The sequence below is a fragment of the Phyllobates terribilis genome, unplaced genomic scaffold, assembly GCF_046119375.1.
Source record: "Phyllobates terribilis strain yellow unplaced genomic scaffold, ASM4611937v1 Scaffold_7__3_contigs__length_470593459, whole genome shotgun sequence".
In the NCBI taxonomy this organism is placed as follows: Eukaryota; Metazoa; Chordata; class Amphibia; order Anura; family Dendrobatidae; genus Phyllobates; species Phyllobates terribilis.
Window position 1 is genome coordinate 363,251,753 of NW_027362767.1, and position 25,361 is coordinate 363,277,113.

At 46.7% G+C, this 25,361-nt stretch overlaps 1 protein-coding gene across 4 annotated transcripts in view; it reads right to left on the bottom strand.

Annotated features, from left to right (window-relative positions):
- Positions 1–16,056, bottom strand: part of DOCK11 (dedicator of cytokinesis 11) — a 333,016-nt gene extending 316,960 nt beyond the window's left edge. For 3 of the 4 annotated variants that reach the window (XM_073641340.1, XM_073641339.1, XM_073641336.1), the window contains exon 1: positions 15,792–16,055. In XM_073641340.1, the coding sequence (XP_073497441.1) occupies positions 15,792–15,893 (102 nt within the window). In that variant the 5' untranslated portion in view covers positions 15,894–16,055. Of the gene's footprint in view, positions 1–15,791 lie in introns of all 4 variants that reach the window. The other variant, XM_073641338.1, reaches the window with a different exon arrangement.
- Positions 16,057–25,361: the final 9,305 nt, after the last annotated feature.

The following is a 25,361-nucleotide window of genomic DNA, read 5'->3' on the forward strand; positions in this document are numbered from 1 at the left end:
ATATAGTGTGACCTAGTTGACAAGCACTTTCCAAGTGATGCTAAAATCGCTTTGAAAGCGCTTGTCAATCCGCATGCGGAAACGCATGTGAATCCACATGTATTTCGCAGGAAAAAAGCATGTACAATCCGCATGCGTTTTTTCGGCCAGGGAGATGCAGAAATGCTGCAGAAATTTTCTGCTTCATTTCTGCATTGTGGGCACATAGCCTTATTGTCTATGGAGCTGTTCACATATCCGTGGATTTTTTTTGCAGACCAAGTGATCTGCACCAAAACATGCATGGCTTTTTTTCCAAGTCATGAAAAATTTGGACAGCATTTGGATGACATGTGTATTTTTTTTTCCGATACGAGAAGCTTAAGAAATCTCCATCAGTTTGTTTGTTTTTTGGATAAGAGAAAAACTTAAGAAACTATGATGGTAGTTATTTAATCATTTACAAGACCATTGACAGTTTCCTATGTTACAGAATTGCAATGTATCGGATGATACACTGTGGCTCCGTATGGCATCCATTTTTTTTTTGCACCTTGAGTAGGAGAGTCTCATCTGATTTACACAAGAAACTAGCGCATGCTGAGATTTTTTCACACATAGATTCAGTCAGTGAAAAAAAAAATCACTGCCCCATTCAATAACATTAGTCCGTTTCTTTCACAGACAGTCCTCGGACCAAAAATGTGAAGTGTGAACCAGCCCTAATAGAGTCAGTACATCATTTCATTTCTACATGCCCAGTGAGTTTCGCATGCTATTAGCCAGTCAACCTAAAAGGCATTCCCACCTTCAACATTGATAGCATATGTGACATGCAGAAGTAGTACTGTGCTTTCAAAAGCATCCAGCAACTATAAGAGTTAGCACAGTCACAAGAGACAGGAAGTGGTTAGCAGAGCCCCAGGGGAATTGTGGGGAACTTGTTTACTATTCTGGCTGCAGCCAAAGAGAGAAGTGGTGTGTGTGATCTGTATCTCACAGAAGTGCAGGAAAGAGAACAGGATTCAAGTCCAGGGTGAAGCTCAACACAGGTCAGATACCCTGCACTGTTAGTTCAGGAAGTCTATAATCGGGCAGAAAGATAAGGACCGGAAGGAATTGTGTCACAGAGATCATCTCCCTCATCAACCTCCCCCCCCTCCATCTCCATGCAGGATAAAGAATGCTGTGTACTATTGAGTTCTCGAGAAGGAAAAGCCTGTGGTTGTGTATGCATTAAAACTGTGCTGTACTGTGCTACATGATAATAAACTATGTACTGCGGTGCTGCAAAGGAGATTGTACTGTTGTTACTGGAGCCTGTTGCTCAAAGAGACATTTACATTGCACTGGCTGTGCCTCATTAAATGTTACTGTTCTACCGCTTCTGAGGACTCTTGTCAAATGTGTCTGGACTGCAACTGAATCTGTCCTGTGCCTGAGAGAAGCTGCAGCCAATGGTCGCCCGGAATAACGGTTCCCCCAGAATTCCAACGAATTCATGTAACCGGTCTCGCCCCTATCTGAACTTAGGCGGCGTGATGGTAACATATAGCCATGGAACATGCAATACAGATGTATCAGCAGTTCTGTGTAATTTACTATACTTAGACTTTACTTATACCAACAATGACATGAAGAATCCCTAGACATTGGGCCATTCACATGCAAAAAGGGAAGTCTATAGCCATAAAAAGTGAACTGTAAACAGTATATTAATCCATATGGACAAATACAATACAAGTGGAGATAACTGATGTACTATTTGAACATCCTCATAATACACTGATAGATCCATGCATGGCTGATCTGTATTTCCTGGGAAAACATAGAAGTACTTAAAACAGGTTGACGAGGAATAAAATATTCATAGGATAGGTTATCAATATCAAAATATTGACCGGAGCTGACCAGAAACCAGAATGGAGCTGTAGCAAAAATTGCAGATCAGCTCCTATTCAATACTGCAGTACCCAGCAGCGGCCGCTACACATTAAACAAAGCTGTGTTCAGCTCCATTGATTAATGTTTACATTCAGCAGCCGTCAGAGCTAATAACAGCTGTCTAGTGGTGGTACAGAATGTTGGACCCCCACCATTCTCATATTGATGACTTATCCTAAGGAAAGGTCATCAATATCATATGCTCTCAGATAACCTCTAATCAAGAAAGAACATATATATGTAACATATATATAAGTTGTGTACTTTAAAGTGATTTAGAAGCAAATAGTAATACACACACAATCCAATGAACGGTATTATTGAACACACACAAATAGATCTACTGCGGCTGCAGAGAAGGCTGCTTAGTGGGTCATGTAATATAATTGTATTTAGTAGACAGAAAGAGTCTGCTGGTTTGAATTGGCAGCCCTGGGGCAATGTGGAATCACATGGAGAAATGTACAACAACACACCCTATATGACCTTCTCCCATGTCATTACTGCTCATTTCTGCTTGTAATTCCCCAAAGCCCTATGCATGATGACCTCACACACACATTCATTTGTCTATAAGACTATGCAATAGTACTCAGACAATAATTATGTTGTTAAAATATCACTTTAAAACTTAAAGGGTTTTTCCCACGAACAAAGTTAATTTTAATCAAAATTTGAATCAATAGATCTTGGAATAATAATAAGTTCCACAATTGGATGTGTTTGCAAAAAATGTCCCTGTGCTGAAATAATCTTATAAATACGCCCCTGCTGTGTACTGCGTAATGGCTGTGTTTGACCGTGCAGGAACATGGTCTGATCATACCACAGCTCCTGGGCAGGTGAGGAAGCAAAGGAGTATACAGACATTATAGCAGGGGATCACAGCGGATTCTTTCTTTGAAATAAAACATTGCTTAAAAACAGGCAGGGAAATGTTTTACCTCACAAAATGAATCCTTTGTGATCCCCTGCTGTCCTGTCTGTATACTCTTTTGCTTCCTCCCCTGCCCAGGAGCTGTGGTATGATCAGACCATGTTCCTGTATGATCAGACACAGACATTACACAGTACACAGCAGGGGCACATCTATAAGATTATCTCAGCACAGGGACATTTTATTTAAACACATCCAATTGTGGAAATTATTATTCCAAGATCTATTGATTAAAATGTACTTTGTTCGTGGCAAAACCCCTTTAAAACTAAATTCTGTGAACCTATAAGAATATATTACAAAGTTTCTGAGCTATAGAAGCGCTCCCAGCTAAATTTTTATACCCTAATCCTTTCTAAATATGTATGTGATGTCGTGCATTAAAATAATTAACAATTTCCATTTTCCCTGGATTCCAGTGTCGCTCCGCTCCTTTTCTGAATCACGTGAGCGCTCCTCAGCTTTGCCGGCTCATACAGGGATCGCTGTATGGGGCTCAGTGCTACTTCTGTGCGACGCAGCACGCACGCTGTAAGCCCTACCCTGGGAAGATGGGGTACTCGGAGCCGGGTCCTAAGCTGTCGATGGGGTGCAGCCGTGGCCCGGACCCGCTCCGTGCCCAGGGCCGTCACACTAAAAAAAAGAATGGTACGGGCTTATCCGGGTTGAGTGGCTGATCTCGACTACGCCACCTGTGGCACCTGGTGAAGGCCACCAGCGCTGCTGCAGTCCTCTGAGGCGGGATGTTGTGGCAGCCGTCGTTGTTACTACTCCCCACAGGCGGAGCAGGGCCTCAGGGCAGAGGGACTGGATGACGGGGGTTGTAGTATAGGAGGTCTGGTGCTACGTAGTGCGGTGTAGTGCAGAATAAAGAGTCCGGAGGCCATAGGGGTTAACTTCCAGGGTTTTTACTCACGTTGAAGAGTACAGCTGCAAGGCTTTTTCCTGCTCCTCGCGGAGTTCTGCGGTCACCATTAACGAGGGTCCGACAACCTCCGAGTGATTCAAGTGTTTAATCAGGACCCGGCACCAGAGTGTTCCTAGACTTCAGACCGGGTCCTTTCCTGTCTGTGTGTGTGGATAGGCCGGGTCTCCCTCTGGACTACGCTCAGAAACAGGGTACGGGTGGCAGCTCCGTTCCGTCCGTTACCCGGTGGGATCCTCAGGGCCTGCCGGGCTTCCCTGACTAGGACGTGGAGTAGCAAAGTCAGGTGTCGGGGGCCGGTACCCCTCTTGCAGCCGGAATCCCTCAGAACAGATCAGGTTGGCGAGGACAGGTGGCGTATACCGCTCCGTCTGCATCCCCCCCGGGATCCATTTGCGTTGCAGCTACACTCTTAAGCTCCGGGCCTTCTTGGTCACGGTCCTTGACTGGGCTGAGACATACATTATCTGCAACCTGCCCCTCGACCCAAGGCCAGGGTATGAGGGCCGTGTCTCCATCCGCTGCAGGTCCACACAGGATCCACGTTCAGGGTGGGAGATCACAATCAAAGAACCCAGAACCAAAATGGTTGTGTATTAAATATGAATTATTAAGTGTCACTAAAATGTGAGTCCTCCACCCTCACCCACTAATTGGTTCCTCTATCTCTTGGTTCCCCTGTCTCCCAATTCCCAGTAGGGGCAGCACCTAGTGCATAATAGCCCCCTCTGGTGGGAGAAGTGTGGTGTTGGATGTGGAGGTTGGGTCCTGACCATCACACTGTTCTTACCTCAGAGGAGAAACACTACGCTCCATTAGAGAAGTGCAGCATCCCTGTGGCGGTCGAACCCTCAGGGGCGCCACACTTCCACCTGTGCAAGTCTATGAAGCCTAAAAACAAGCCTCCAAAGCCTTACCTTGTAAGGGCTTGTTCACATGAGCATATAACATGGCCGAGTGCTATGCGATCTTTTATCGGATGGGACCAGTGTTATACTAGGGGCAGTGCAGATCTACGATTTATTTCTCATAACAATTCGGCATGAGAAAACAATCGCAGCATGCTGTGAGGGGATGTGAGACTAGTCTTACACGCATCCATACAAGTGTATGGGTGTGTGTGAAACATCGGACTGTACTCGAATGTCATCCGATTGCAGTGCGATTACCGCGGATACAGGCAATGCAGGAGATGGAAAAATTACTTCCTCCATCTTCTCCGCACCTGTGCTGCGATTCTCTCATGTGAGAGGATCGGAGCACAGTGCACTGATACTCGGCTCAAACTTTGACAAAGTTTGATCTGAGAGTATTTGGATAATCGGCCCCGATTCTCTCACATGAGAGAATTGATGTCCGCGTGACCCCGTCCTAAAAGCTATTTCTGGTTCATACACAACCCCTGTGTGATCCAGTTACTCTAATTTGAAGTCACGTGGTCCAGCAGTGGACTGGAGCGGCGCTAGAAACCAGGGAAGATGGCGATTGGTCAGAATTTTAACGCACCTATATTACATCACATGCATATTTAGAAAAGATTAGGGGATACAATTTTTTTCTGGGAGTTCTTATAAATGATTCTTTAAGATATATTATGGGGTTACTTCCTAAAAGAGGTTTATCTTTCACTCGCTTTATAGCGCCATCATATTTCAAAGCACTTTACAGACATTATCATTACTGTCCCCATTTGGGCTCACAATCTAAATTTCCTATGAGTATGTCTTTGGAGTGTGGGAGGAAACTGGAGCATTTGGAAGAAACCCACACAAACACGTGGAGAACATGCAAACTCCTCTGCATTGGATAATCCCAAATATCTCAAAATTATTGTAATTTTTCAACTGGTCACTAAGCCAAAATATTAGGATTATACTTACTATTCTGTACAGATAACTCTTCAGCAGTTATCTCATTACTGGACACGTAACACTTATAGATAACAACACCATCTACCATTCACAACAGGTGATGTTCACATCTCATCTAATTCCCCCCTACACAACTTTGCACACTTAGAAAAACTTTCTAATGGAATCCAATGAACATCTCTTGACTATTGTAGAGTCTATGGCAGGGTTGTGGAGTCGGAGTCGTGGAGTCGGCGTCGGAGCCCATTTTGGTGGAATTGGAGTTGGTATAAAATGAACCAACTCCAACTCCTAAAATATATAATAAATTGGGTACAGCAGTTCAATGCAGTTTGTGGGGAACATTTTTTTCATAAGAATTTGGGAAAGTTATGAAATGTCCTATAAATGTCTGTCCTAGTCCTGATCTAAGGGTCTAGACTTTTAGCTGAGATGAATCTGTGCTACAGTAAATTTATCACTTAACCATGAGCCATGTATGAGGGAGTCGGAGTCGTGGAGTCGGAGTTGTTGTCATGGAAATTGAGGAGTCGGAGTCTTGGTTTACCGACTCCATAGCCCTGGTCTATGGTCAATGCAGCTGCTACAAAGTATATATCTGAATATTGTTAGCGTCTCATGGAAGATGGCTGTCTCATATTTATTTACGGAAAATAGAATTTAAAAAAATGTACAATCAAATTGTTCAAGCCGATTAGAAAATAAATGTATATCACTTTTGGGTTTTGATAAATAGTGTCATTCAAAATTACAAATCATCAAGCAAAAATCCAGCCCTCATAACACTCTATTAATGGCAAAAATACTGTAGTTATGGCTTTTGGGAGAAGGGAAGGAGAAAAAGAAACAAAACTAAAATTGGCTTGGAGAAAAGGGTTAAGATTCTTTAATAAAATCTGTTTTACATTTAATCAGAGGTTATTTGAAAATCCTAGAAAAGGGAAATAAAATTCTGAAGTGAAACAGAAGGGGTTACAGAATATTGCAAAACTTGTTTAGATGATGCGATCACGTTGCCAGGTCATATGATAAGCACTGCAGCCAAACAATTCATACAATATATTTCCTGAAACTGGTCACTCAGTATAATAAAGAGTCTTGTTCAGACTGAAGCTATTGTCTCTGGAGTGACATTACAGCCCAGGACAGGTGGCCAAAACCTTGAAGAGGGGAGTACAATATATTCAAGAGGGAGGGTGCTGCTATACTAGTAGGACACAGCATTGATTGAAAGCTTGATGACTGGAACTGTGACGTTCTAGAAGTAACAACAGTGTCACCAACCAAGGGGCTTTTCCAGGAAACCATCCTCAATGTGTGACTGGTGAGGGTCTGATAACCAGTAACTCCACTGATCAGCAGAACTGCAGTGAAGTGCCTAAACAAAACTAAGGCTATGTGCCCACGTTGCATTTATGAAGCAGAAAATTTCTGCTGCATAAATGCAAGTCCTCTCCCGGAAAAACGCATGCGGAATTCCGCACGCGTTTATCGCGCGTTTTTCGCGCGTTTATCACGCGTTTTCCACATGCGGAATTGCCTTGCGTTTTTTATGCATTGGACTATGGCAATTCTGCTTGCGGAAACGCAAAATTAATTGACATGCTGCGGATTTTTGAACGCAGCATAAACGCTGCGGAAAAATCCGCAGCATGTGCATAGAACTTGCGGAATCCCATTGGGGACCATGGGGTGCGGGTTACCAAGCGTTTTACAAGCGTTTCCGCTGCGGAAATTCCGCATCAAAAACGCTTGAAAAACGCTACGTGGGCACACAGCCTAAAGGGGCAATGGTGCCCCCCTTTAACAGAACATGGGTCTGTTCATTGTATATTAGGTAAAACCTGTGTCTGTTCTAGATAAAGTGGTTGTCCGCAACTTGGAAAACCCCTTTTTAAATTCTGTAGTTCCCCACGTAAAATAACAGAAAAACCTTATATTCAGTTCTCGCACCATCACCATTCCTGCGATGCCGGTACTTACATGACATTGTTATGGCACATGGGTGCAGCAGTCGATCAGCGGACGCCGATGGACTGTTTGGCTCACATTTCCATTGGACTTTCAAGTTTCGTCTGAAGGGAGTGTAGGTGAAGCAGTCCATCAGTGGCCGCTAATGGGCTGCAGCGCTCACGTGGCCTAATAATGTCACAAGTGACACATGAGCACTCATGAGTGAGGGCACCGACATTGCGGGAACTGGGCCAAGTGTGGGAAGTGGGTATCAGATTTTTAATATTTTACACAATGAACTACAGTATATAAAAGGGGTTGTCTGGTCTTAAAGCACAAGTCTGCAGTCACTTGCAGTGACTGCAGACTTGTGAATCCTCAAATTAGGCACTTTGCACTCAGAGAATTCTCCACAGCCAGGAGCAGGCGGTAATATGACCGCAAGTGTATGATATGCACACTCCCGGCCACATTCTGACTAGACTGTTTCTGGCTTCGCTTAACATACTTGCATTGAGCGAGGCTGCGCCCATCTAGTTGGTATGTGGCTGGGAGTATGCATGATCGCCCGCTCCCGGCATCGCCGAATGCTCAGCGCGTAGTGCGCACAATGCGAGGATTCGCAAGTCTGCAGTCACATAGTGTGACGGCAAACTTGTAGATTACAACCTGACAACCCCTTTAAAAGGCGTTGTTCAAGTAATGGAAAACCCCTTTCATATTTATGCCGCTACTCTGTTATTCCTCCTAGAAATGTATGAATAAATTGACAAATAGGTGTTACCAATCCTCGTCTGAAAAGGGTTTTTCCCTTCATACTCAACAGTGACTGTCAAATGTCAGACTGTGTAAGGCCATTCGTTAAATTTTGTAACACCTGTCAATTTCTTCAGAGATGTGTAGAAGGAATTATAGAAGAACAAGATGTAGAAGAATGTGAAGATGATTCATATATATGCTTATATTATGAAGAACACAATACCGCCCTGTTCACATTTCCGTTAAAGGCTCCGTTCTGAGCTTCTGTCAAATACAGCCAAAAATGCTGGTGCAGGATTATCTGGTAACATGCCACACACCATGAATAAAATCCAACTGATTTCGATTATAGTAATGAGTGGTATATGAGCCCATATGTGGGTTTCTTTAGAACCTCTTTTATTTTCTTTGCGCATTTTATCGCGAAAGCTCCATGTGTGGATCAGGCTGTAGTATATATAGAAAACAATATTTAGATTCTAGTAAATAAACAGCAATCACCAAGAGAAAAATACCTGCTCATATTTATCAATAGTTTAGAAAAAACAAGACTTGTAAAAAAAAAAAAACAATTTAGCAATTTTAATCTAAATTTGAAATTTTATTTTTTAATGCTCGATGTTTAAGTTACCGACCACTGCTGCAGTATAGTAGCGTGGCCAATTATGCACAGTGTTTACAGGCTCTTTTCAATACAGCCCTGCAAGCACTGATCTAAAGCTGGCAGGATGGCTGGAGTACACGATGTGGCCTGCTTTAGTGTCCATGAACTTTTTTAGTGATGCTGTAGCATTGTAGAGGGCACAGTTCATGAAAGTTGCACAATTATGCCACTGGTGAGAGCTGTCAAACTTCAGGTGCGCTCCTGAATATTAAGGCCATGGTTTTTTTGGAGTTCTTTTGTCCAGAAAATCTGCTGCATTTAACTGTCCAAGCAGATTGGATGTGATTTCATGAAAACTCATTCTCACTGTGTTTGTAAGGCCACGGCCCCACTATCAGTATTTGGTCAGTATTCAGTCAGTATTGTTTCCTAGGAGTGGGAGCCAAAACCAGGTGAGGAAAAATCAGAAAGAAGGTATAAGGCTACGTGCACACGTAGCATTTTTGATGCATTTTTGCGGCGTTTTTTTTCAAAAATGAGGCGTAAACGCTATGTAATCCGTCTGCCAGGTATTGCAATGGTAATCCTGATGTGCTGTGCACATGATGCAGACATGCTCAGGATTACCATTGCGGAAAAAAAAACAGCATGCCCATTGTGCGCACGTTTCTGCCGCGAATTCGCGCTCACTGACTTTAATTGAACTGCAGCAAATCCGCAGGTATAATGTTTATACCTGCGGATTTGCTGCGTTTCAATTAAAGCCAATGGGCGCGAATTTGCGGTGGGTGGTACCCTAGTTGGCAGAGAAGGACTACTACTCCTCTCATCTGACCGTGGCTCCAGGTGATAACAGCGAAAGCGGCTCGGCCTAGGGGAGAATACTCTCCTCAGCCGAGCCGGCATGCCCGCAGTGGTAAAAAAATAAAGTAAAAATGAAAAAAAAAAACACTATACTCACCTGTCCAGCGCCCCCCGGTGTCATCCTTGTCCCCGGCGATGTCTTCAGCCCAGCGACCGGCGGTACACTGCTGGGAGCATGCTCGCTCCCAGCAGTGTACTTCGCTGCCAGGATCTGCGGTCACGTAAGCGATCAGCTGATCGCTCATGTGACCTCACTGGGAACATTCTCAAGAATGTTTCCACCAGTACTGGTGGCGAGCTCACCGGGGCTGATCAGCTGATCTTCAGCTGATGAACCCCAGTGACCTCACTCCTGCAGCAACATGTACACTGACAGGAGTGATTTTACTCTCCTGTCAGTATACATTGCTGTCTTCTACAGAAGTGACATTAGTGATTGCTGATGTCACTGCTGTAGAAGTGGCCCGGATCACCGAAGGACAGTCGTTGGCGGTAATCGTGGACTATGTCGTGACGGCGGACAGGTGAGGAATATGGTTGTTTTTTTACTTTTTTTTTCAGAAGATCAAGGGATTCGGGGACTGAGAGAATACTAAAAAAAATTTTTTAAAACTGTGTGTTTTTTATTTTATTAAAATACTTTATTGTGGCCCTGTGGCAGCGATCACTATACTAACCTGGGCTTCACGTCAGCCGCCAATACAAGGCTGACGTGAACCCCAACCCCATTACCCCACTCGACACTACTACAGGGCACTAGGAAGAGCGGAGGCTAATGCCAGATTTGGCACATCTTATGGATGCGCAATTTCTGGCACTGCTGAGGGATGATATTAATAGCCACGGAGGGGGCTAGTATTCATGGCCCCTTCCCTGGCTATAAATATCAGCCCGCAGCTGTCGGTTTTGCCTTTTCTGGTTAGATTTTATAGGGGGACCTTACATCAATTTTTTTATGAGGTCCCCCTGTAATCTAGCCAGTAAAGGCTAAGCAAACAGCTGTGGGCTGATATTAATAGCCAGGGAACATTGCTGGCTAATGGCCCCTTCCCTGGCTACTAATTATCAGTCCCCAGAGATCGGCTTTCCCTCTGCTGGTAATAAAAATGACTCTGAAGCCCACGCCATTTTTTCTTTTAAATTTTAGGCTCTGTGCCCACGATCCACACGTAGCAGCGCTTTAGACGCATATTTTTTGCTACGTCCAAAACGTTGCATTCTATTGAAAGCAAGTAAATCCACATGTTCACTGAACCATGCGTATTTACAGCATTCTATACTTTCTAGTGGTCAAATTTCTGTTGTGGAGACTAGCGACTCTGCACGAGAATCTGACATGCTGCGGTCCTGAAAGACGCGCCGCATGTCATTGTTCACGGGTGATTCGCAGCCTCTGATGCACGCATAGTGGACATGGGATTTCTAGAGATCCCATCCACTATGCTGTAACATCTGGTCGCAGAGGGTTTGACATTGTATAAACATGTAGCTCCAAACCTACAATGGCTCCTGATGGTGGCCACGTACCCAAACTCACCCGCAGCATGTCAATTTCTGTAGCGGACACACTAGTCTCCGCTGCAGATTTTGACCGATTGAAGTGTCATTATATGCGGTGGATTCACATGTACCGACAACAAAAGTGCGGCATTAGAACACAGCGTTTTGGACGCAACAAAATTATGCTGCGTCCAAAGCGCTGCTTGTTGCTGTTCATGGGGACGTAGCGGCTAACGAAGCTGTGAGCTATTAGGCTGCGTGCACACGATGCGTTTTTCATGCGTTTATGCTGCGGAATTTCAGCAGCGGAAACGCATCAAAAACGCATGGTAATCCGCACCCCATGGTCCCCAATGGCATTCCGCAATGTCAATGCACATGCTGCGGATTTTTCCGCATCATTTCTGCAGAGCAAATAAATCCTCAGCATGTTCATTAATTTTGCGGAAGCGCCGCCATTGACTTGCATTGAGACGCATAGAATCCGTGTCTGTACATTTGTACAAGCGGATTATATGCGTCTCTATGTGCGGATGGTACCCAGTTCTGGAGGAGAGAAGACTCTCATCCAGACCTGGGTACCATTGTACCTGTGAAAAAAAGAATCAAAATAATAAATAAAGTTTATATTCACCTGTCCGGCGGCCCCTGCAGCGCTTACCTTCCAGGACCTGAGATGACGTCGCGGTCATGTGACCGCAGGCAGTCTCGCGAGATGCCGGCAACCCGGAAGAAGCCAGGACGAGCGCGACAGCACACGCAGCGGGGGATCGGGGGTAAGTATAGCTTTATTTTTTTATTTTTACGGTCACACTATATAAATCATTGCCTTTTGCATGGATTTATATAGTGTGACCTAGTTGTCAAGCACTTTCCAAGTGATGCTATTGCCTGGAAAGTGCTTGTCAGTCCGCATGCGGAAACACATGCGTTAACGCATGTGGGTACGCATGTGAATCCGCATTTATTCCGCATGTATTCTGCAGGAAAAACGCATGCACAATCTGCATGCGTTTTTTCTGCCAGGGAGATGCAGAAATGCTGCAGAAATGTTCTGCTTCATTTCTGCATCGTGGGCACATAGCCTAATAACAGCCAGGGACCATGTTTGCCTAATGTCACCTTTCTAGTCTAAAAATAGCAGCTCAGGGATAAGCCAAGGGTTAAAGCAATGTCCCACCAAATAACTTTATTTAGCTCCAAAAAGCATTCATTGATGTACAAAAATGTTTTAAAAAAACGCATCAAAAATGAGGCAAAACTGTGCTGTTTTTCCGCAGTGTTTTTCCTGCCAAGAAGATGCAGAAACGCTCAGGAAATTTCTGCTTCAAATCCTGAACGTGCGCACATAGCCTTATAGAAACAACTGCACCAATTCTGCATTTATCACCCACTCCTGGTTTTGGCTCCCACGCCTGAGAAAAAAATACTTCCCAGTATTGACCAAATACTGATAGTGGGGCCGTGGCCTAAAGATGCTGAGCTGTGTGTTTTTTGGTATATTTTTTCAAGTTTCTATGAGCAGCCCTAAAAAAAAGTATGTAAAAACATGAAAAAAAAACGCAGCTGCATTTTTAAATGCAGAATCAAAACTTTTCTGCAGTAAAAATTTTTTTTAAAAAGTGCTGTTTCAAATCAGTATCAGAAACACATTAAATAGAAAAACTCAGCAAAATGCAAATAGAAAGATTGCTATTGCGTATAATGGTCCGAACACCTGCAGAAAATATGCAGATAAAAAGCAGATGAAACACCGCACTTACACTTTGTGTGAACATGGCCTAAGTCTGAGAACAACAACCACCATTGGAGTTCAATCTATTTTAAACATTACTGAGGAGAGGTGGAACTTATAAGACAAGTGTGTGTTCTAGGTGGGTAGTCCAGAGCACATTTAGAAAAGGGAACCCTTCTGTGCAGGCCCTCAATCTGTCACGCCAACTCAAGTGTCAACCCATAAATATGTCCAAAATATTCTTACCGACTCTCGGCCCCTTCTGCCAGCTCATACATCAGCTGAACACCCTCTAACTTCCATTTTTATTCAACTAAGGGAGAAAAGCTACATAGCATGAAAATACATTTCTAACCAAGTGCAATTTTTTTGGAACAAGGAATCAGCACAGGGGTCAAGCATGGTGCGCTGCCATCTATCACCTCCCAGGCACCATAGCAGCACTGTCACCTGCTAGTGATGTGCGAGCTGTGCTCGTTTAACCCTTTAACTGAGCATGCTCGGGTGCTTACCGAGTAGCTTCAGCTTGCTCATATATTATATTAGTCCCTGCATCTGTATGATTTACAGCTGTTAGACAGCCTCAACACATGTGAAGATTCCCTAACAAACAGGAAATCCCTGCATGTGTTGAGGCTGTCTAACAGCTGTAAATCATGCAGACGCAGAGACTCAAACATAATATACGAACACGCCGAAGATACTCGGTAAGCACCAAGCATGCTCGGTTAAAGGGTTAAACGAGCACACTCGCTCATCACTATTGCCTGCCTCTATAAAAAGCATGGCAAAAACTGTGAATCAATAAAATAGCTTTCATCAACTTAGTTTTTCCATGAATTGAAACAGTTAGCAAAGAAAATACAAAGATACTTTACTTACTCCTTCAAACCTTCTCTAGTGGCCCACGCCAATCTCAGCTTACTTCCTGCAACATCCACTTTCCATAGATCATTCAGGTGACCGCTGCAGCCAATCACAGGCCTGAGTGGTGATGCCAACATACAAAACACTTGACCAATAATGCCAGGACTTGGCCCCAGTGGTCATGTGGATGGCGTATGGTACATTATTGTTGCAGGAAGCAGAAACTAGCAGGGACCACCGGCCAGCAGGGTAGGGTAGAAGTCTGGGTAACTGAAGTGGTTTTGTACATAAATACGGTATATCTTTATTTTTACCCATTCAATGTTCAGCTAAGTTGCTACAAACTCCCTTGTCCAAAAACCTGGTGGAGTACAATGTGCTAAATTTAGGTGCACGCCTCTTAATAAATTTGGCGCATCTTTGGCAATAATATACACCATCTTTGATCTGGCAGAAATGTATACTATAATTTACACCAACTTCTGCCAGACCATGGTTTCCCTCTACCCCAACTAAGCCCTATCTATATATTCACCAAAATTTGTCATATTTCTAAGCCCAGAAAAAAGATGCGTTTTGATAAATTCCCTTAATAGGGTTATGAAGGACTGACGCCAGCGCCCAGCTAACCCAAGCAAGTGTTGGGGCCATTGGCACCTAGGGGATGGATGCACTCTGTCCAGGTTTCTATTGGCGACATCTGCCGTACATGTACAGTGGATAAGTGCACTGCATGTACTATATGGAGAAGGCGCTGCTCCGATCACATAGTGTCTGCCATGTCGGTACACCTAAAAGACTGGCAATTTTACAATACACTGCAACATTGCAGTATATTGTACATACGATGATGTGATTGCAGGTTCAAGGAGGACTGATAAAAATGTAAAAAAATAAATAAATATATATATATAAATATAATAAAATCTTTGACTATTTATGCCATGCAATGAACGCAGAAAAGAAATGCTAGAATCACCGCTTTTTTTGTCACTGCCTACGGAACAATGAAGACGTTGGGGAGAGGTGAGAATTAGAAGCCGGGACAAAGCCCTGATGGACCGGGACGGCGGGACTGAGCCCTCAAATCGGGACAGTCTCACTGAATCCGGGATGGTTGGGAGCTATGACTTCACCTCTCAAAAAAATTGAATAAAAAGAAATCAGAAAGTTGTGTCGACCCCAAAATGGTAGTAATAAAACGAATAAAAAAAGTTCAATAATAAAAAAAAGTCTTGGAAGGTGAAGGCGAAAGCAAATAGAGACCATGGGAGACTATTACCCAAGGACCCTGGGATAATTTGCGTAGAATGCGTCCTGGACGTCATGTTACGCCTACATACGACATTTCCCACCACTCACGCGGTTCATACAAGTTGATCGCTCTGCATTGACTTCTATGGGGAGAAAAAGTTGCCCAGCGGCCATTGCTGTGGTCCAGGTCGCCCCCAGCCCCAGCAGCACTGCAGGAGCTGAACTGTACAAGCATCTCCTCAGCTCAGCATCTCCTCACCAGGGTGTGGCTGCCATCAGCCTGCAACAACAAAGATGTGTCCTGCTCTGAGCAGAGGACAGCAGGGTCCTCAGCAGGAGCCCCCAATAATCTGTGATAGACCCCCAGCAGCTAAGCACTCACTCATAAGAAGACGTGAGAAGTTGTGTCAGGCGGATACATTGTAACCACATCTTGCTGCAAACTTCCTGTACAATCACCTCCTAATGTCACAGTCTCCAGCACATGAGGACAGGGAGGGGGCAGCAGCCTCAGTGGTGGGCACAGGACACAGGCATTGCCCCATAGACCCCACGTGTGATGAGGGAAGGGGCAGCTGGGGGCAATGGTGGGCACTCACCAGTATCACCGAGCTCCTCACCGCCTCACACACACTCTGCCTCAGCTCTGCCGCTGTCCCGGGCTTGCTGAGCCTTTTGGTGAATTTCCTGACTTCAGACATGTTGAAGTGGCAGTCAGGGTGTTCGCTGTGCCAGTGAGGGGCGGTTGCAGTGTGACACTCCGGAGCTGCGCTCTCCCTCTCACTCCTCTCTGCTGCTGCTCCTCCTCCTCTGCTGCTTTCACTTTAATTGCTCAGTCAGAGCATTATCATCATGAGAAGAGGCTGAGAGGGCTGAGCCTTGTCAGGGCTGTGACAGGAGGATGCTGAGAGGAAGGAGAGCTGCTGAGGGCTGAGCCTTGTCAGGGCTGTGACAGGAGGATGCTGAGAGGAAGGAGAGCTGCTGAGGGCTGAGCCTTGTCAGGGCTGTGACAGAAGGATGCTGAGAGGAAGGAGAGCTGCTGAGGGCTGAGCCTTGTCAGGGCTGTGACAGGAGGATGCTGAGAGGAAGGAGAGCTGCTGAGGGCTGAGCCTTGTCAGGGCTGTGACAGGAGGATGCTGAGAGGAAGGAGAGCTGCTGAGGGCTGAGCCTTGTCAGGGCTGTGACAGGAGGATGCTGAGAGGAAGGAGAGCTGCTGAGGGCTGAGTCTGGTCAGGGCTGTGACAGGAGGATGCTGAGAGGAAGGAGAGCTGCTGAGGGCTGAGCCTTGTCAGGGCTGTGACAGGAGGATGCTGAGAGGAAGGAGAGCTGCTGAGGGCTGAGCCTTGTCAGGGCTGTGACAGGAGGATGCTGAGAGGAAGGAGAGCTGCTGAGGGCTGAGCCTTGTCAGGGCTGTGACAGGAGGATGCTGAGAGGAAGGAGAGCTGCTGAGGGCTGAGCCTTGTCAGGGCTGTGACAGGAGGATGCTGAGAGGAAGGAGAGCTGCTGAGGGCTGAGCCTTGTCAGGGCTGTGACAGGAGGATGCTGAGAGGAAGGAGAGCTGCTGAGGGCTGAGCCTTGTCAGGGCTGTGACAGGAGGATGCTGAGAGGAAGGAGAGCTGCTGAGGGCTGAGCCTTGTCAGGGCTGTGACAGGAGGATGCTGAGAGGAAGGAGAGCTGCTGAGGGCTGAGTCTGGTCAGGGCTGTGACAGGAGGATGCTGAGAGGAAGGAGAGCTGCTGAGGGCTGAGCCTTGTCAGGGCTGTGACAGGAGGATGCTGAGAGGAAGGAGAGCTGCTGAGGGCTGAGCCTTGTCAGGGCTGTGACAGGAGGATGCTGAGAGGAAGGAGAGCTGCTGAGGGCTGAGCCTTGTCAGGGCTGTGACAGGAGGATGCTGAGAGGAAGGAGAGCTGCTGAGGGCTGAGCCTTGTCAGGGCTGTGACAGGAGGATGCTGAGAGGAAGGAGAGCTGCTGAGGGCTGAGTCTGGTCAGGGCTGTGACAGGAGGATGCTGAGAGGAAGGAGAGCTGCTGAGGGCTGAGCCTTGTCAGGGCTGTGACAGGAGGATGCTGAGAGGAAGGAGAGCTGCTGAGGGCTGAGCCTTGTCAGGGCTGTGACAGGAGGATGCTGAGAGGAAGGAGAGCTGCTGAGGGCTGAGCCTTGTCAGGGCTGTGACAGGAGGATGCTGAGAGGAAGGAGAGCTGCTGAGGGCTGAGTCTGGTCAGGGCTGTGACAGGAGGATGCTGAGAGGAAGGAGAGCTGCTGAGGGCTGAGCCTTGTCAGGGCTGTGACAGGAGGATGCTGAGAGGAAGGAGAGCTGCTGAGGGCTGAGCCTTGTCAGGGCTGTGACAGGAGGATGCTGAGAGGAAGGAGAGCTGCTGAGGGCTGAGCCTTGTCAGGGCTGTGACAGGAGGATGCTGAGAGGAAGGAGAGCTGCTGAGGGCTGAGCCTTGTCAGGGCTGTGACAGGAGGATGCTGAGAGGAAGGAGAGCTGCTGAGGGCTGAGCCTTGTCAGGGCTGTGACAGGAGGATGCTGAGAGGAAGGAGAGCTGCTGAGGGCTGAGTCTGGTCAGGGTTGTGACAGGAGGATGCTGAGAGGAAGGAGAGCTGCTGAGGGCTGAGCCTTGTCAGGGCTGTGACAGGAGGATGCTGAGAGGAAGAAGAGCTGCTGAGGGCTGAGCCTTGTCAGGGCTGTGACAGGAGGATGCTGAGAGGAAGGAGAGCTGCTGAGGGCTGAGCCTTGTCAGGGCTGTGACAGGAGGATGCTGAGAGGAAGGAGAGCTGCTGAGGGCTGAGCCTTGTCAGGGCTGTGACAGGAGGATGCTGAGAGGAAGGAGAGCTGCTGAGGGCTGAGCCTTGTCAGGGCTGTGACAGGAGGATGCTGAGAGGAAGGAGAGCTGCTGAGGGCTGAGCCTTGTCAGGGCTGTGACAGGAGGATGCTGAGAGGAAGGAGAGCTGCTGAGGGCTGAGTCTGGTCAGGGCTGTGACAGGAGGATGCTGAGAGGAAGGAGAGCTGCTGAGGGCTGAGCCTTGTCAGGGCTGTGACAGGAGGATGCTGAGAGGAAGGAGAGCTGCTGAGGGCTGAGTCTGGTCAGGGCTGTGACAGGAGGATGCTGAGAGGAAGGAGAGCTGCTGAGGGCTGAGCCTTGTCAGGGCTGTGACAGGAGGATGCTGAGAGGAAGGAGAGCTGCTGAGGGCTGAGCCTTGTCAGGGCTGTGACAGGAGGATGCTGAGAGGAAGGAGAGCTGCTGAGGGCTGAGCCTTGTCAGGGCTGTGACAGGAGGCTGCTGAGAGGAAGGAGAGCTGCTGAGGGCTGAGTCTGGTCAGGGCTGTGACAGGAGGATGCTGAGAGGAAGGAGAGCTGCTGAGGGCTGAGCCTTGTCAGCGCTGTGCCAGGAGGACGCTGAGAGGAATGAGAGCTGCTGAGGGCTGAGTCTGGTCAGGGCTGTGACAGGAGGATGCTGAGAGGAAGGAGAGCTGCTGAGGGCTGAGCCTTGTCAGGGCTGTGACAGGAGGATGCTGAGAGGAAGGAGAGCTGCTGAGGGCTGAGCCTTGTCAGGGCTGTGACAGGAGGATGCTGAGAGGAAGGAGAGCTGCTGAGGGCTGAGCCTTGTCAGGGCTGTGGCAGGAGGATGCTGAGAGGAAGGAGAGCTGCTGAGGGCTGAGTCTGGTCAGGGCTGTGACAGGAGGATGCTGAGAGGAAGGAGAGCTGCTGAGGGCTGAGCCTTGTCAGGGCTGTGACAGGAGGATGCTGAGAGGAAGGAGAGCTGCTGAGGGCTGAGCCTTGTCAGGGCTGTGACAGGAGGATGCTGAGAGGAAGGAGAGCTGCTGAGGGCTGAGCCTTGTCAGGGCTGTGACAGGAGGATGCTGAGAGGAAGGAGAGCTGCTGAGGGCTGAGTCTGGTCAGGGCTGTGACAGGAGGATGCTGAGAGGAAGGAGAGCTGCCTTCAGACCTCAGCACTCGTGGACATACACTTTGGAGACAAAGTTTTAGTGAGTTGCTACTTAAAAGGAAATTCAGTCACAGGGCCGCCCGCCATCAGGTCATTACTGCCCTTTCTGGCGTATGCTCAGCGCCCCCCTGCCAGTTCAGTTACTGTGAACCTGCGCCCTCGAACGCAGTCTAACTTGTCGTGGTGGCGGCTTAAAAAAAATCTTTTGGCCAAAACAAAAGTTGATGGCTATGTATGTGATATAGTGTTAGGCTGTGTGCCCACGATGCGTATTTCATGCGTTTTTGGTGCGGAAATTTCCGCAGCGTAAACGCATGATAAACGCATGGTAAGCCTTCTGCCATGGTCCCCTATGCAATTCCGCACTTTCAATGCCCATGCTGCGGATTTTTCCGCAGCGTTTATGCTGCGCTCAAAAATCCGCAACATGTCAATTATTTTGCGGAAGTGCTGCGTTTTCGCCGCCATTGACTTGCATTAGAATGCGCCAATTCCGCAAGACTGCATTTGTACTTGTGTTATTGGCGCATTCTAAGGTACCATAAAAAGCTGTAAAAAACAAGAATAAAATAAAAAAATGATGTATACTTACCTTCTGTCGGCCCGCGCAGCGCTCCTGCTTGGTTCCCGGCACTTTGCAGTGAGTTGAAGGACCTGCGCTGACATCAGAGTCATGTGACGGGTCACGTGACGCTGACGTCGGCAGGTCTTTCAATTCACTGTTGCCGGCAAGGGAGAACGGAGTGAGTGGGACACCGGGGGCCATCGGAGGGCAAGTATACATTTATTTTTTTATTTTTACCACTCTCTCGGGTCACACTATATAAATCCATGCTGTTTGCATGGATTTATATAGTGTGACCTAGTTGTCACAAGCACTTTCCAAGTGATGCTAATCGCTTGGAAAGCGCTTGTCAATCCACATGCGGAAATGTCAGTGGGTAACCGCTCCATTTCCGCATGTCCCTGGCAGGAAAACGCATGTACTATCCGCATGCGTTTTTTTCTGCCAGGGAGATGCAGAAACGCTCAGGAAAAATTCCTGAGCATTTCTGCATCGTGGGCACATAGCCTTAGATGGGAACTGTTAATGTGAAGGTGAAGATGTGGTGCAGAAGTGGAGTTTTTCCAAGAGTGGGCGGTGGGACTGTGGAAGGTTCGGGGGGTGGAGGCGGAGCTGGGGTGGAGCCTGGACAGAGTCTCAAGGGGGCCCGAAAATTTTTCCAGTATGGGGCCCCGAAATTCCTGGTGGCAGTTCTGTTCAGTCATATACCTTCTATCTTACCTTTAAATATAAACCCTTTAGAGTATGTGCACGTTATCTTTTAGACATGCGCGAACCCGCCGAGTTTTTCAGGAGGAAGATGCTTCAGGACACGCTGGCGTCTTTTAGCATCTTTTTTTTGTGTGTTTTTTTGGTTGTTTCCTGAGCACTTTTTTACAACGACTTTGGCCGCCGGCATCTTTCTTTTCCATTACTTGTATTGTAGAAAATAGTAAGCTGCTTCCAAGCAGAAACCACTTCCAAGCAGAAGCCACCTGAAAAATGGACAAGTCACTTCTTTTATGGTGGCTTTGGAAACCTGAAGCACTTAAAAGAAGCTAAAAAAATGAATATATGGAACAGCAAGTCGTTTTTGCATAAAAATGTATATGTTCATTCTTTTTATCATTTATTTAGCACTTTTTCAGGCCAGTTATGCAACATATCTGTGGCGCCCTTGAGGGTTCGGTCACCACAGAGTTATTGCATCTCATCCAGAGGTGTGGTATCTCACTCTCAGGTAAGGAAGGAGTACAGCTCAGGACCCTAGCACCCACATTCACTACACCACATTTCCGGGGGACAGGGCGAGATTGCTCCTACGGGAGAGCACAGTCCCTGATCCCTGGCTGGAGTGGGGAGGAACCACCTAGAGAGGGGGAACTATGTTGTGGATTGGGTGGAGGACGTAGATCCTGGGAGCACTGGAGTAGGAGCATATAAAAGGGGATGGAACCATCTAGAAACAGCCAGTCAGAGGAGGAGAAGTGAAGGAGCAGGGACTCTGTAGGGGTTCTGCTCCAGGGGCGGGCCTAGCCTGTGAGGCCCAAGCCTGAGAGGAAAGAGAAGCAAGGAGGAGAGGGAGCAGGAAAGGCTCCAGGAACAAAAAGAGAAGGAACCCTAGGGGTACGGGCCGTGCAGCAAGCCACCCGTACGCCCGCTGCTACCAAGAGGTAGAGAGGTCAGGCCAGATAGAGGGAACCGGTTCCTCAACTAGCAAGAACTACAAGGTTCAACTAGGAAACCGGAGGCTGCAGCACTCTAAGTACCGCAGGCCATAAGTTCACACCAGTCCACTAAGAAGGTAGCCACATAGGACCCAGGGGACGGAACACACGTCGCCCGCCAAGGCCCGAGGATACCGGATAGAAGTGTCACTGGGTGTGAGGTGCAGGAAGAAGGCCAGAGAGAGGACACACAGAAGGGGGTCCTGCTAAGTACTCCGGAGTTACCTGAGGGTCGGCTGAACCCCTCACTGCGTGAACACAGGACGCCGTGGGCCTTACACTGGCCCTGTATCTGGAACTGCTATAATCGTGAGTAAAGACCCTGGGACTGCACTATCTGACTCTGTGTTATTACTGACTACCTGCACCATAACCACCATCATCTACACACGCTGCCCTGGAGCTACACTCTTCCTGTGGGGAGTTATACCACCCTCGCTGCTATACCACCAGCTTCAGAGGACTGTTCCGCAGCGGCGGCCTCCATTAGCCTCATTCCACAGGTGGCGTAGTCGGACATTATAAATACCATACACATAGACTACCCCTTGGTTTGACCGCCCTGGGTCACGGACCGGGTCACCGCCACAGTGACTACAATCCCCCAGCGTCTACAGGCCCGGCTCCGGGTACCCCACGCCCCAGGGGACGCATCATATCCACCTGATAAAGTTGTTGGATGTACATAGCCTTAGGCTGCGTCTCCACAACCACACAGCAAAACTACATGCGGACTGCCGCAGTTTTGCAATTCTGTTAATGAAAAGGTAAACTTAGTAAAACTTGGTTAAAAAAATGTTTGACCTGTAAAACTATGCAGTTTTTTTTTGCATGCAGTTTTTCTGCACGGTACACTAACCTGACATGTGGGTGAATGCTAAAAAGTTGTTGTTTTGTTTGTGATTTAACCTCTTTCAGACCTTTTTGCACTTCAGTCCCCCCCCTTATTTGAAGCGTCATACCTTTTTTATTTATACGATAAGAGTACAAGTACTTTTTTTTTTTTTGCAGGACAAGTTGTAGTTTTGAAAGAATGACACCATTAATTTTAGCAATCAATGTACTGAAAAACAGGAAAAAATATTCAAGTGAGACTTTTTGAGGGTTTACTTTTTACAGCATTCATTGTTTTTGGTTTATGTGGCTATTTATAAGAGACGTACATTTTTTTTTAAATCTTCAGTCAGTCACTGCAGCTGTGTGAGAGCTTGTTTTTTTTTGGGGCGTGGCAAGCTGTAACCATTGTTGGGTACATAAGATTTTTGAGATGTCAGATGTCCAAAAATGTCAATTCAGGCAGCTCTATTTATTATTTATTTTTTTAAAGAGAACCTATCACTAGATTTAGGCTGTCTGAACCACAGGCAGCACGAGTCCGATCCTGGCTGTGCGATTGCAGGTATGTCACCACTCCAGGTGATTGACAAGTCTCTCCCGATATATATGTCAACTGGAGCTGGGCAGGGAGATACTATGTACGACATTCACAGTGCATTGAACAGTTGTATCAGCATCTGTACCACCCAGCGTGCAGTTGTGTCTCTCCAGACACACTGTCACAACAGGCAAGATAGTAGTATCACTGGATGTAAAGTTTAATAAAATATAACTTCATGTTATACATTCATCATGGTCAATTTTGCTGCAGTAATAGCTACATCTAATTCCAAGCAGTCCCTGGTGCAAGATTTTACATAATGTAAAAAAACAATGCACCAGTCAGATAGGGATTATGAATTCACACTGTGTACTTGTCAGAGGTGCAGTTTTCAGTCTTTATCTACAATATTCAGTAAGATCAGGTTCACAAAGAGCAGTTTGGAGCTTTTTAAATGTCTGTACAAAAGAAGAGAAGTAATAGGTCATGTTCGGAATAGGTAGAATTGCTCCGGATTTGCAGAACAGATCTCTCTCCTAATCCGAGAAACCTTTTTTTCTTTCGGATTTGAACTATCTAAGCGTTTTTCAAATCTGCAGAATGTCACTTTTTTTCAGCATTTTTGCAGTGTTTTTCCCCCATTCAAGTAAAAACGCATCAAACACCTATGTAAAAATGTGGCAAAATGGACATATTTTACACAGCGTTATTCCTGCTAAGGAATCACACAACACCACATACATTACAATTATGTAGCATAGGAAACTGTAATTGGTCCTGTAAATGATTAATAACTGCTGAGTAAAAAACAGATTGCATACAGACTGCACACGGATGAAAAATTAGAAAAAATCGTTCAACTTTTCTGGATGAAAATCGGACTGATTTTTTATATGTTTTTGTGAACCCAGCCTCACAGATTTTTGCAGCAGATAAATACTCAACATGTGCACAAACCCTGAGGTATGGATAAAACATGCACCAAAAACATTGAAAGAATTGATATGCTGCAGATCTGAAAAAAACACTTTGATGGTTCAAATCCGCAAGGAAAAAATAATCAGCATGTGCATTTCAAAAATATCATTCATTCCGCTGGTACTGTAAAATGCTGAATATTTTACCCTTGAAAAACGCGCAGAAGAAAAATCCCGCCAAAAATGCAACGTGTGAAGAACCCCTAAGTTTGTCATTGATTGTCTTATTGCTTCATATATATCCTAACGGAACAGGTAAAACCAAATAATGGAGCACATGGCATTTTACAAATTTTTACTGCAAATATTTGAGAATTGTAAAAAATAGAAAGAGAATGGATATGATAGATATGAGATAGATAGATCAATTTTATTTTAAAACTTTTTCTTTTCCAATATCTACAGTGATTTCCCTGTTCCTGATTTCTATCTGCCCAGACCACTCCTATTCCACTTTATGCCTGTTAAGGCATGCTTACAAAACATGGTTGAAGTAAAGGCGTAACTTTATTATTATGATCATTATTTTTTTTAATCCAAGTACAAATTAGTAATTACTAATTACAAAATACATTGAACTCAACAGTAAAGCAGTCAGTTCCTAACCTGCCGCTAGTGGTGGATGCTGGCACACTGTAGATTACCACTAGAAAGATATTGGTGGGACCGGAAGTATTTACACATCTATATATTTCATATTTTTGCCTCCGTGGAATGTGTGGCGCCCCTGCGGGTCCAGTTGCCACAGAGGTACTGCATCTCACCCAGAGGTGTGGTACCCCACTCTCAGGTAAGGACAGAGTACTACCCGGGAACCAAACACCCACATCCAATACACTCCACTTCAGTAGGGAAGGGCGAGATTGCTCCTAAGGGAGAGCACAGTCCCTGGTCCCTAGCTGGAGGGTGGAACTAGGTAGAGGAGGTGGGTGGAGGAAGTAGATCAGGGGAGCACAGACAGAAAGAGTATAAGAAGAAGGGGAACCATCTAGAAGTAGTGAGTTGAGAGTTCAGTACAGAGAAGAGACAGTTGGGAGTGGGAGCTTAGGAGGAGCTCCGCTGAGGAGAGCAAGGAACGAGAGAGGAGTCGGGCCTAGTAAGAGAGGCCCAGGAGTAGAAAAAGAGAGGACGGGAGCAGAGGGAAAGGCTCCAGAGGCAGAAGGGGTCCCAGGGGCACGGTGAGTGCAGGAAGCCACCCGTGTGCACGAATTCACACTGACGTGGAGGGATCAGGCCGCAGAAGGGGACCGGCCCCAAACTAGTGGAGAACAACCAGGCTCAGCTAGCCAACCGGAGGCTGCAGCATTTGCAAGGTGTTGTAGCCAAAACCCACAATTATATTGCTGATAAGGTGGACACATAGGGTCCAGGGGATTGCAAGTCGCCCGACAAGGCCCGAGGCCACTGGCTTGGGACACTGATTGTGAGGCGCAGGGCAGGAGGGTGAGAGCCAGCGCAGTGAGACGACCTGGAAAGGCACATAGAACGGGGTCCCGTCCAACTGCTGCTGAGATACTTGAGAGTTTGCTGGATCCCTACCCCGGAGGACACAGGACGACGTGGGCGGTTGCACACCGGTGACTTTAATCTGAGGA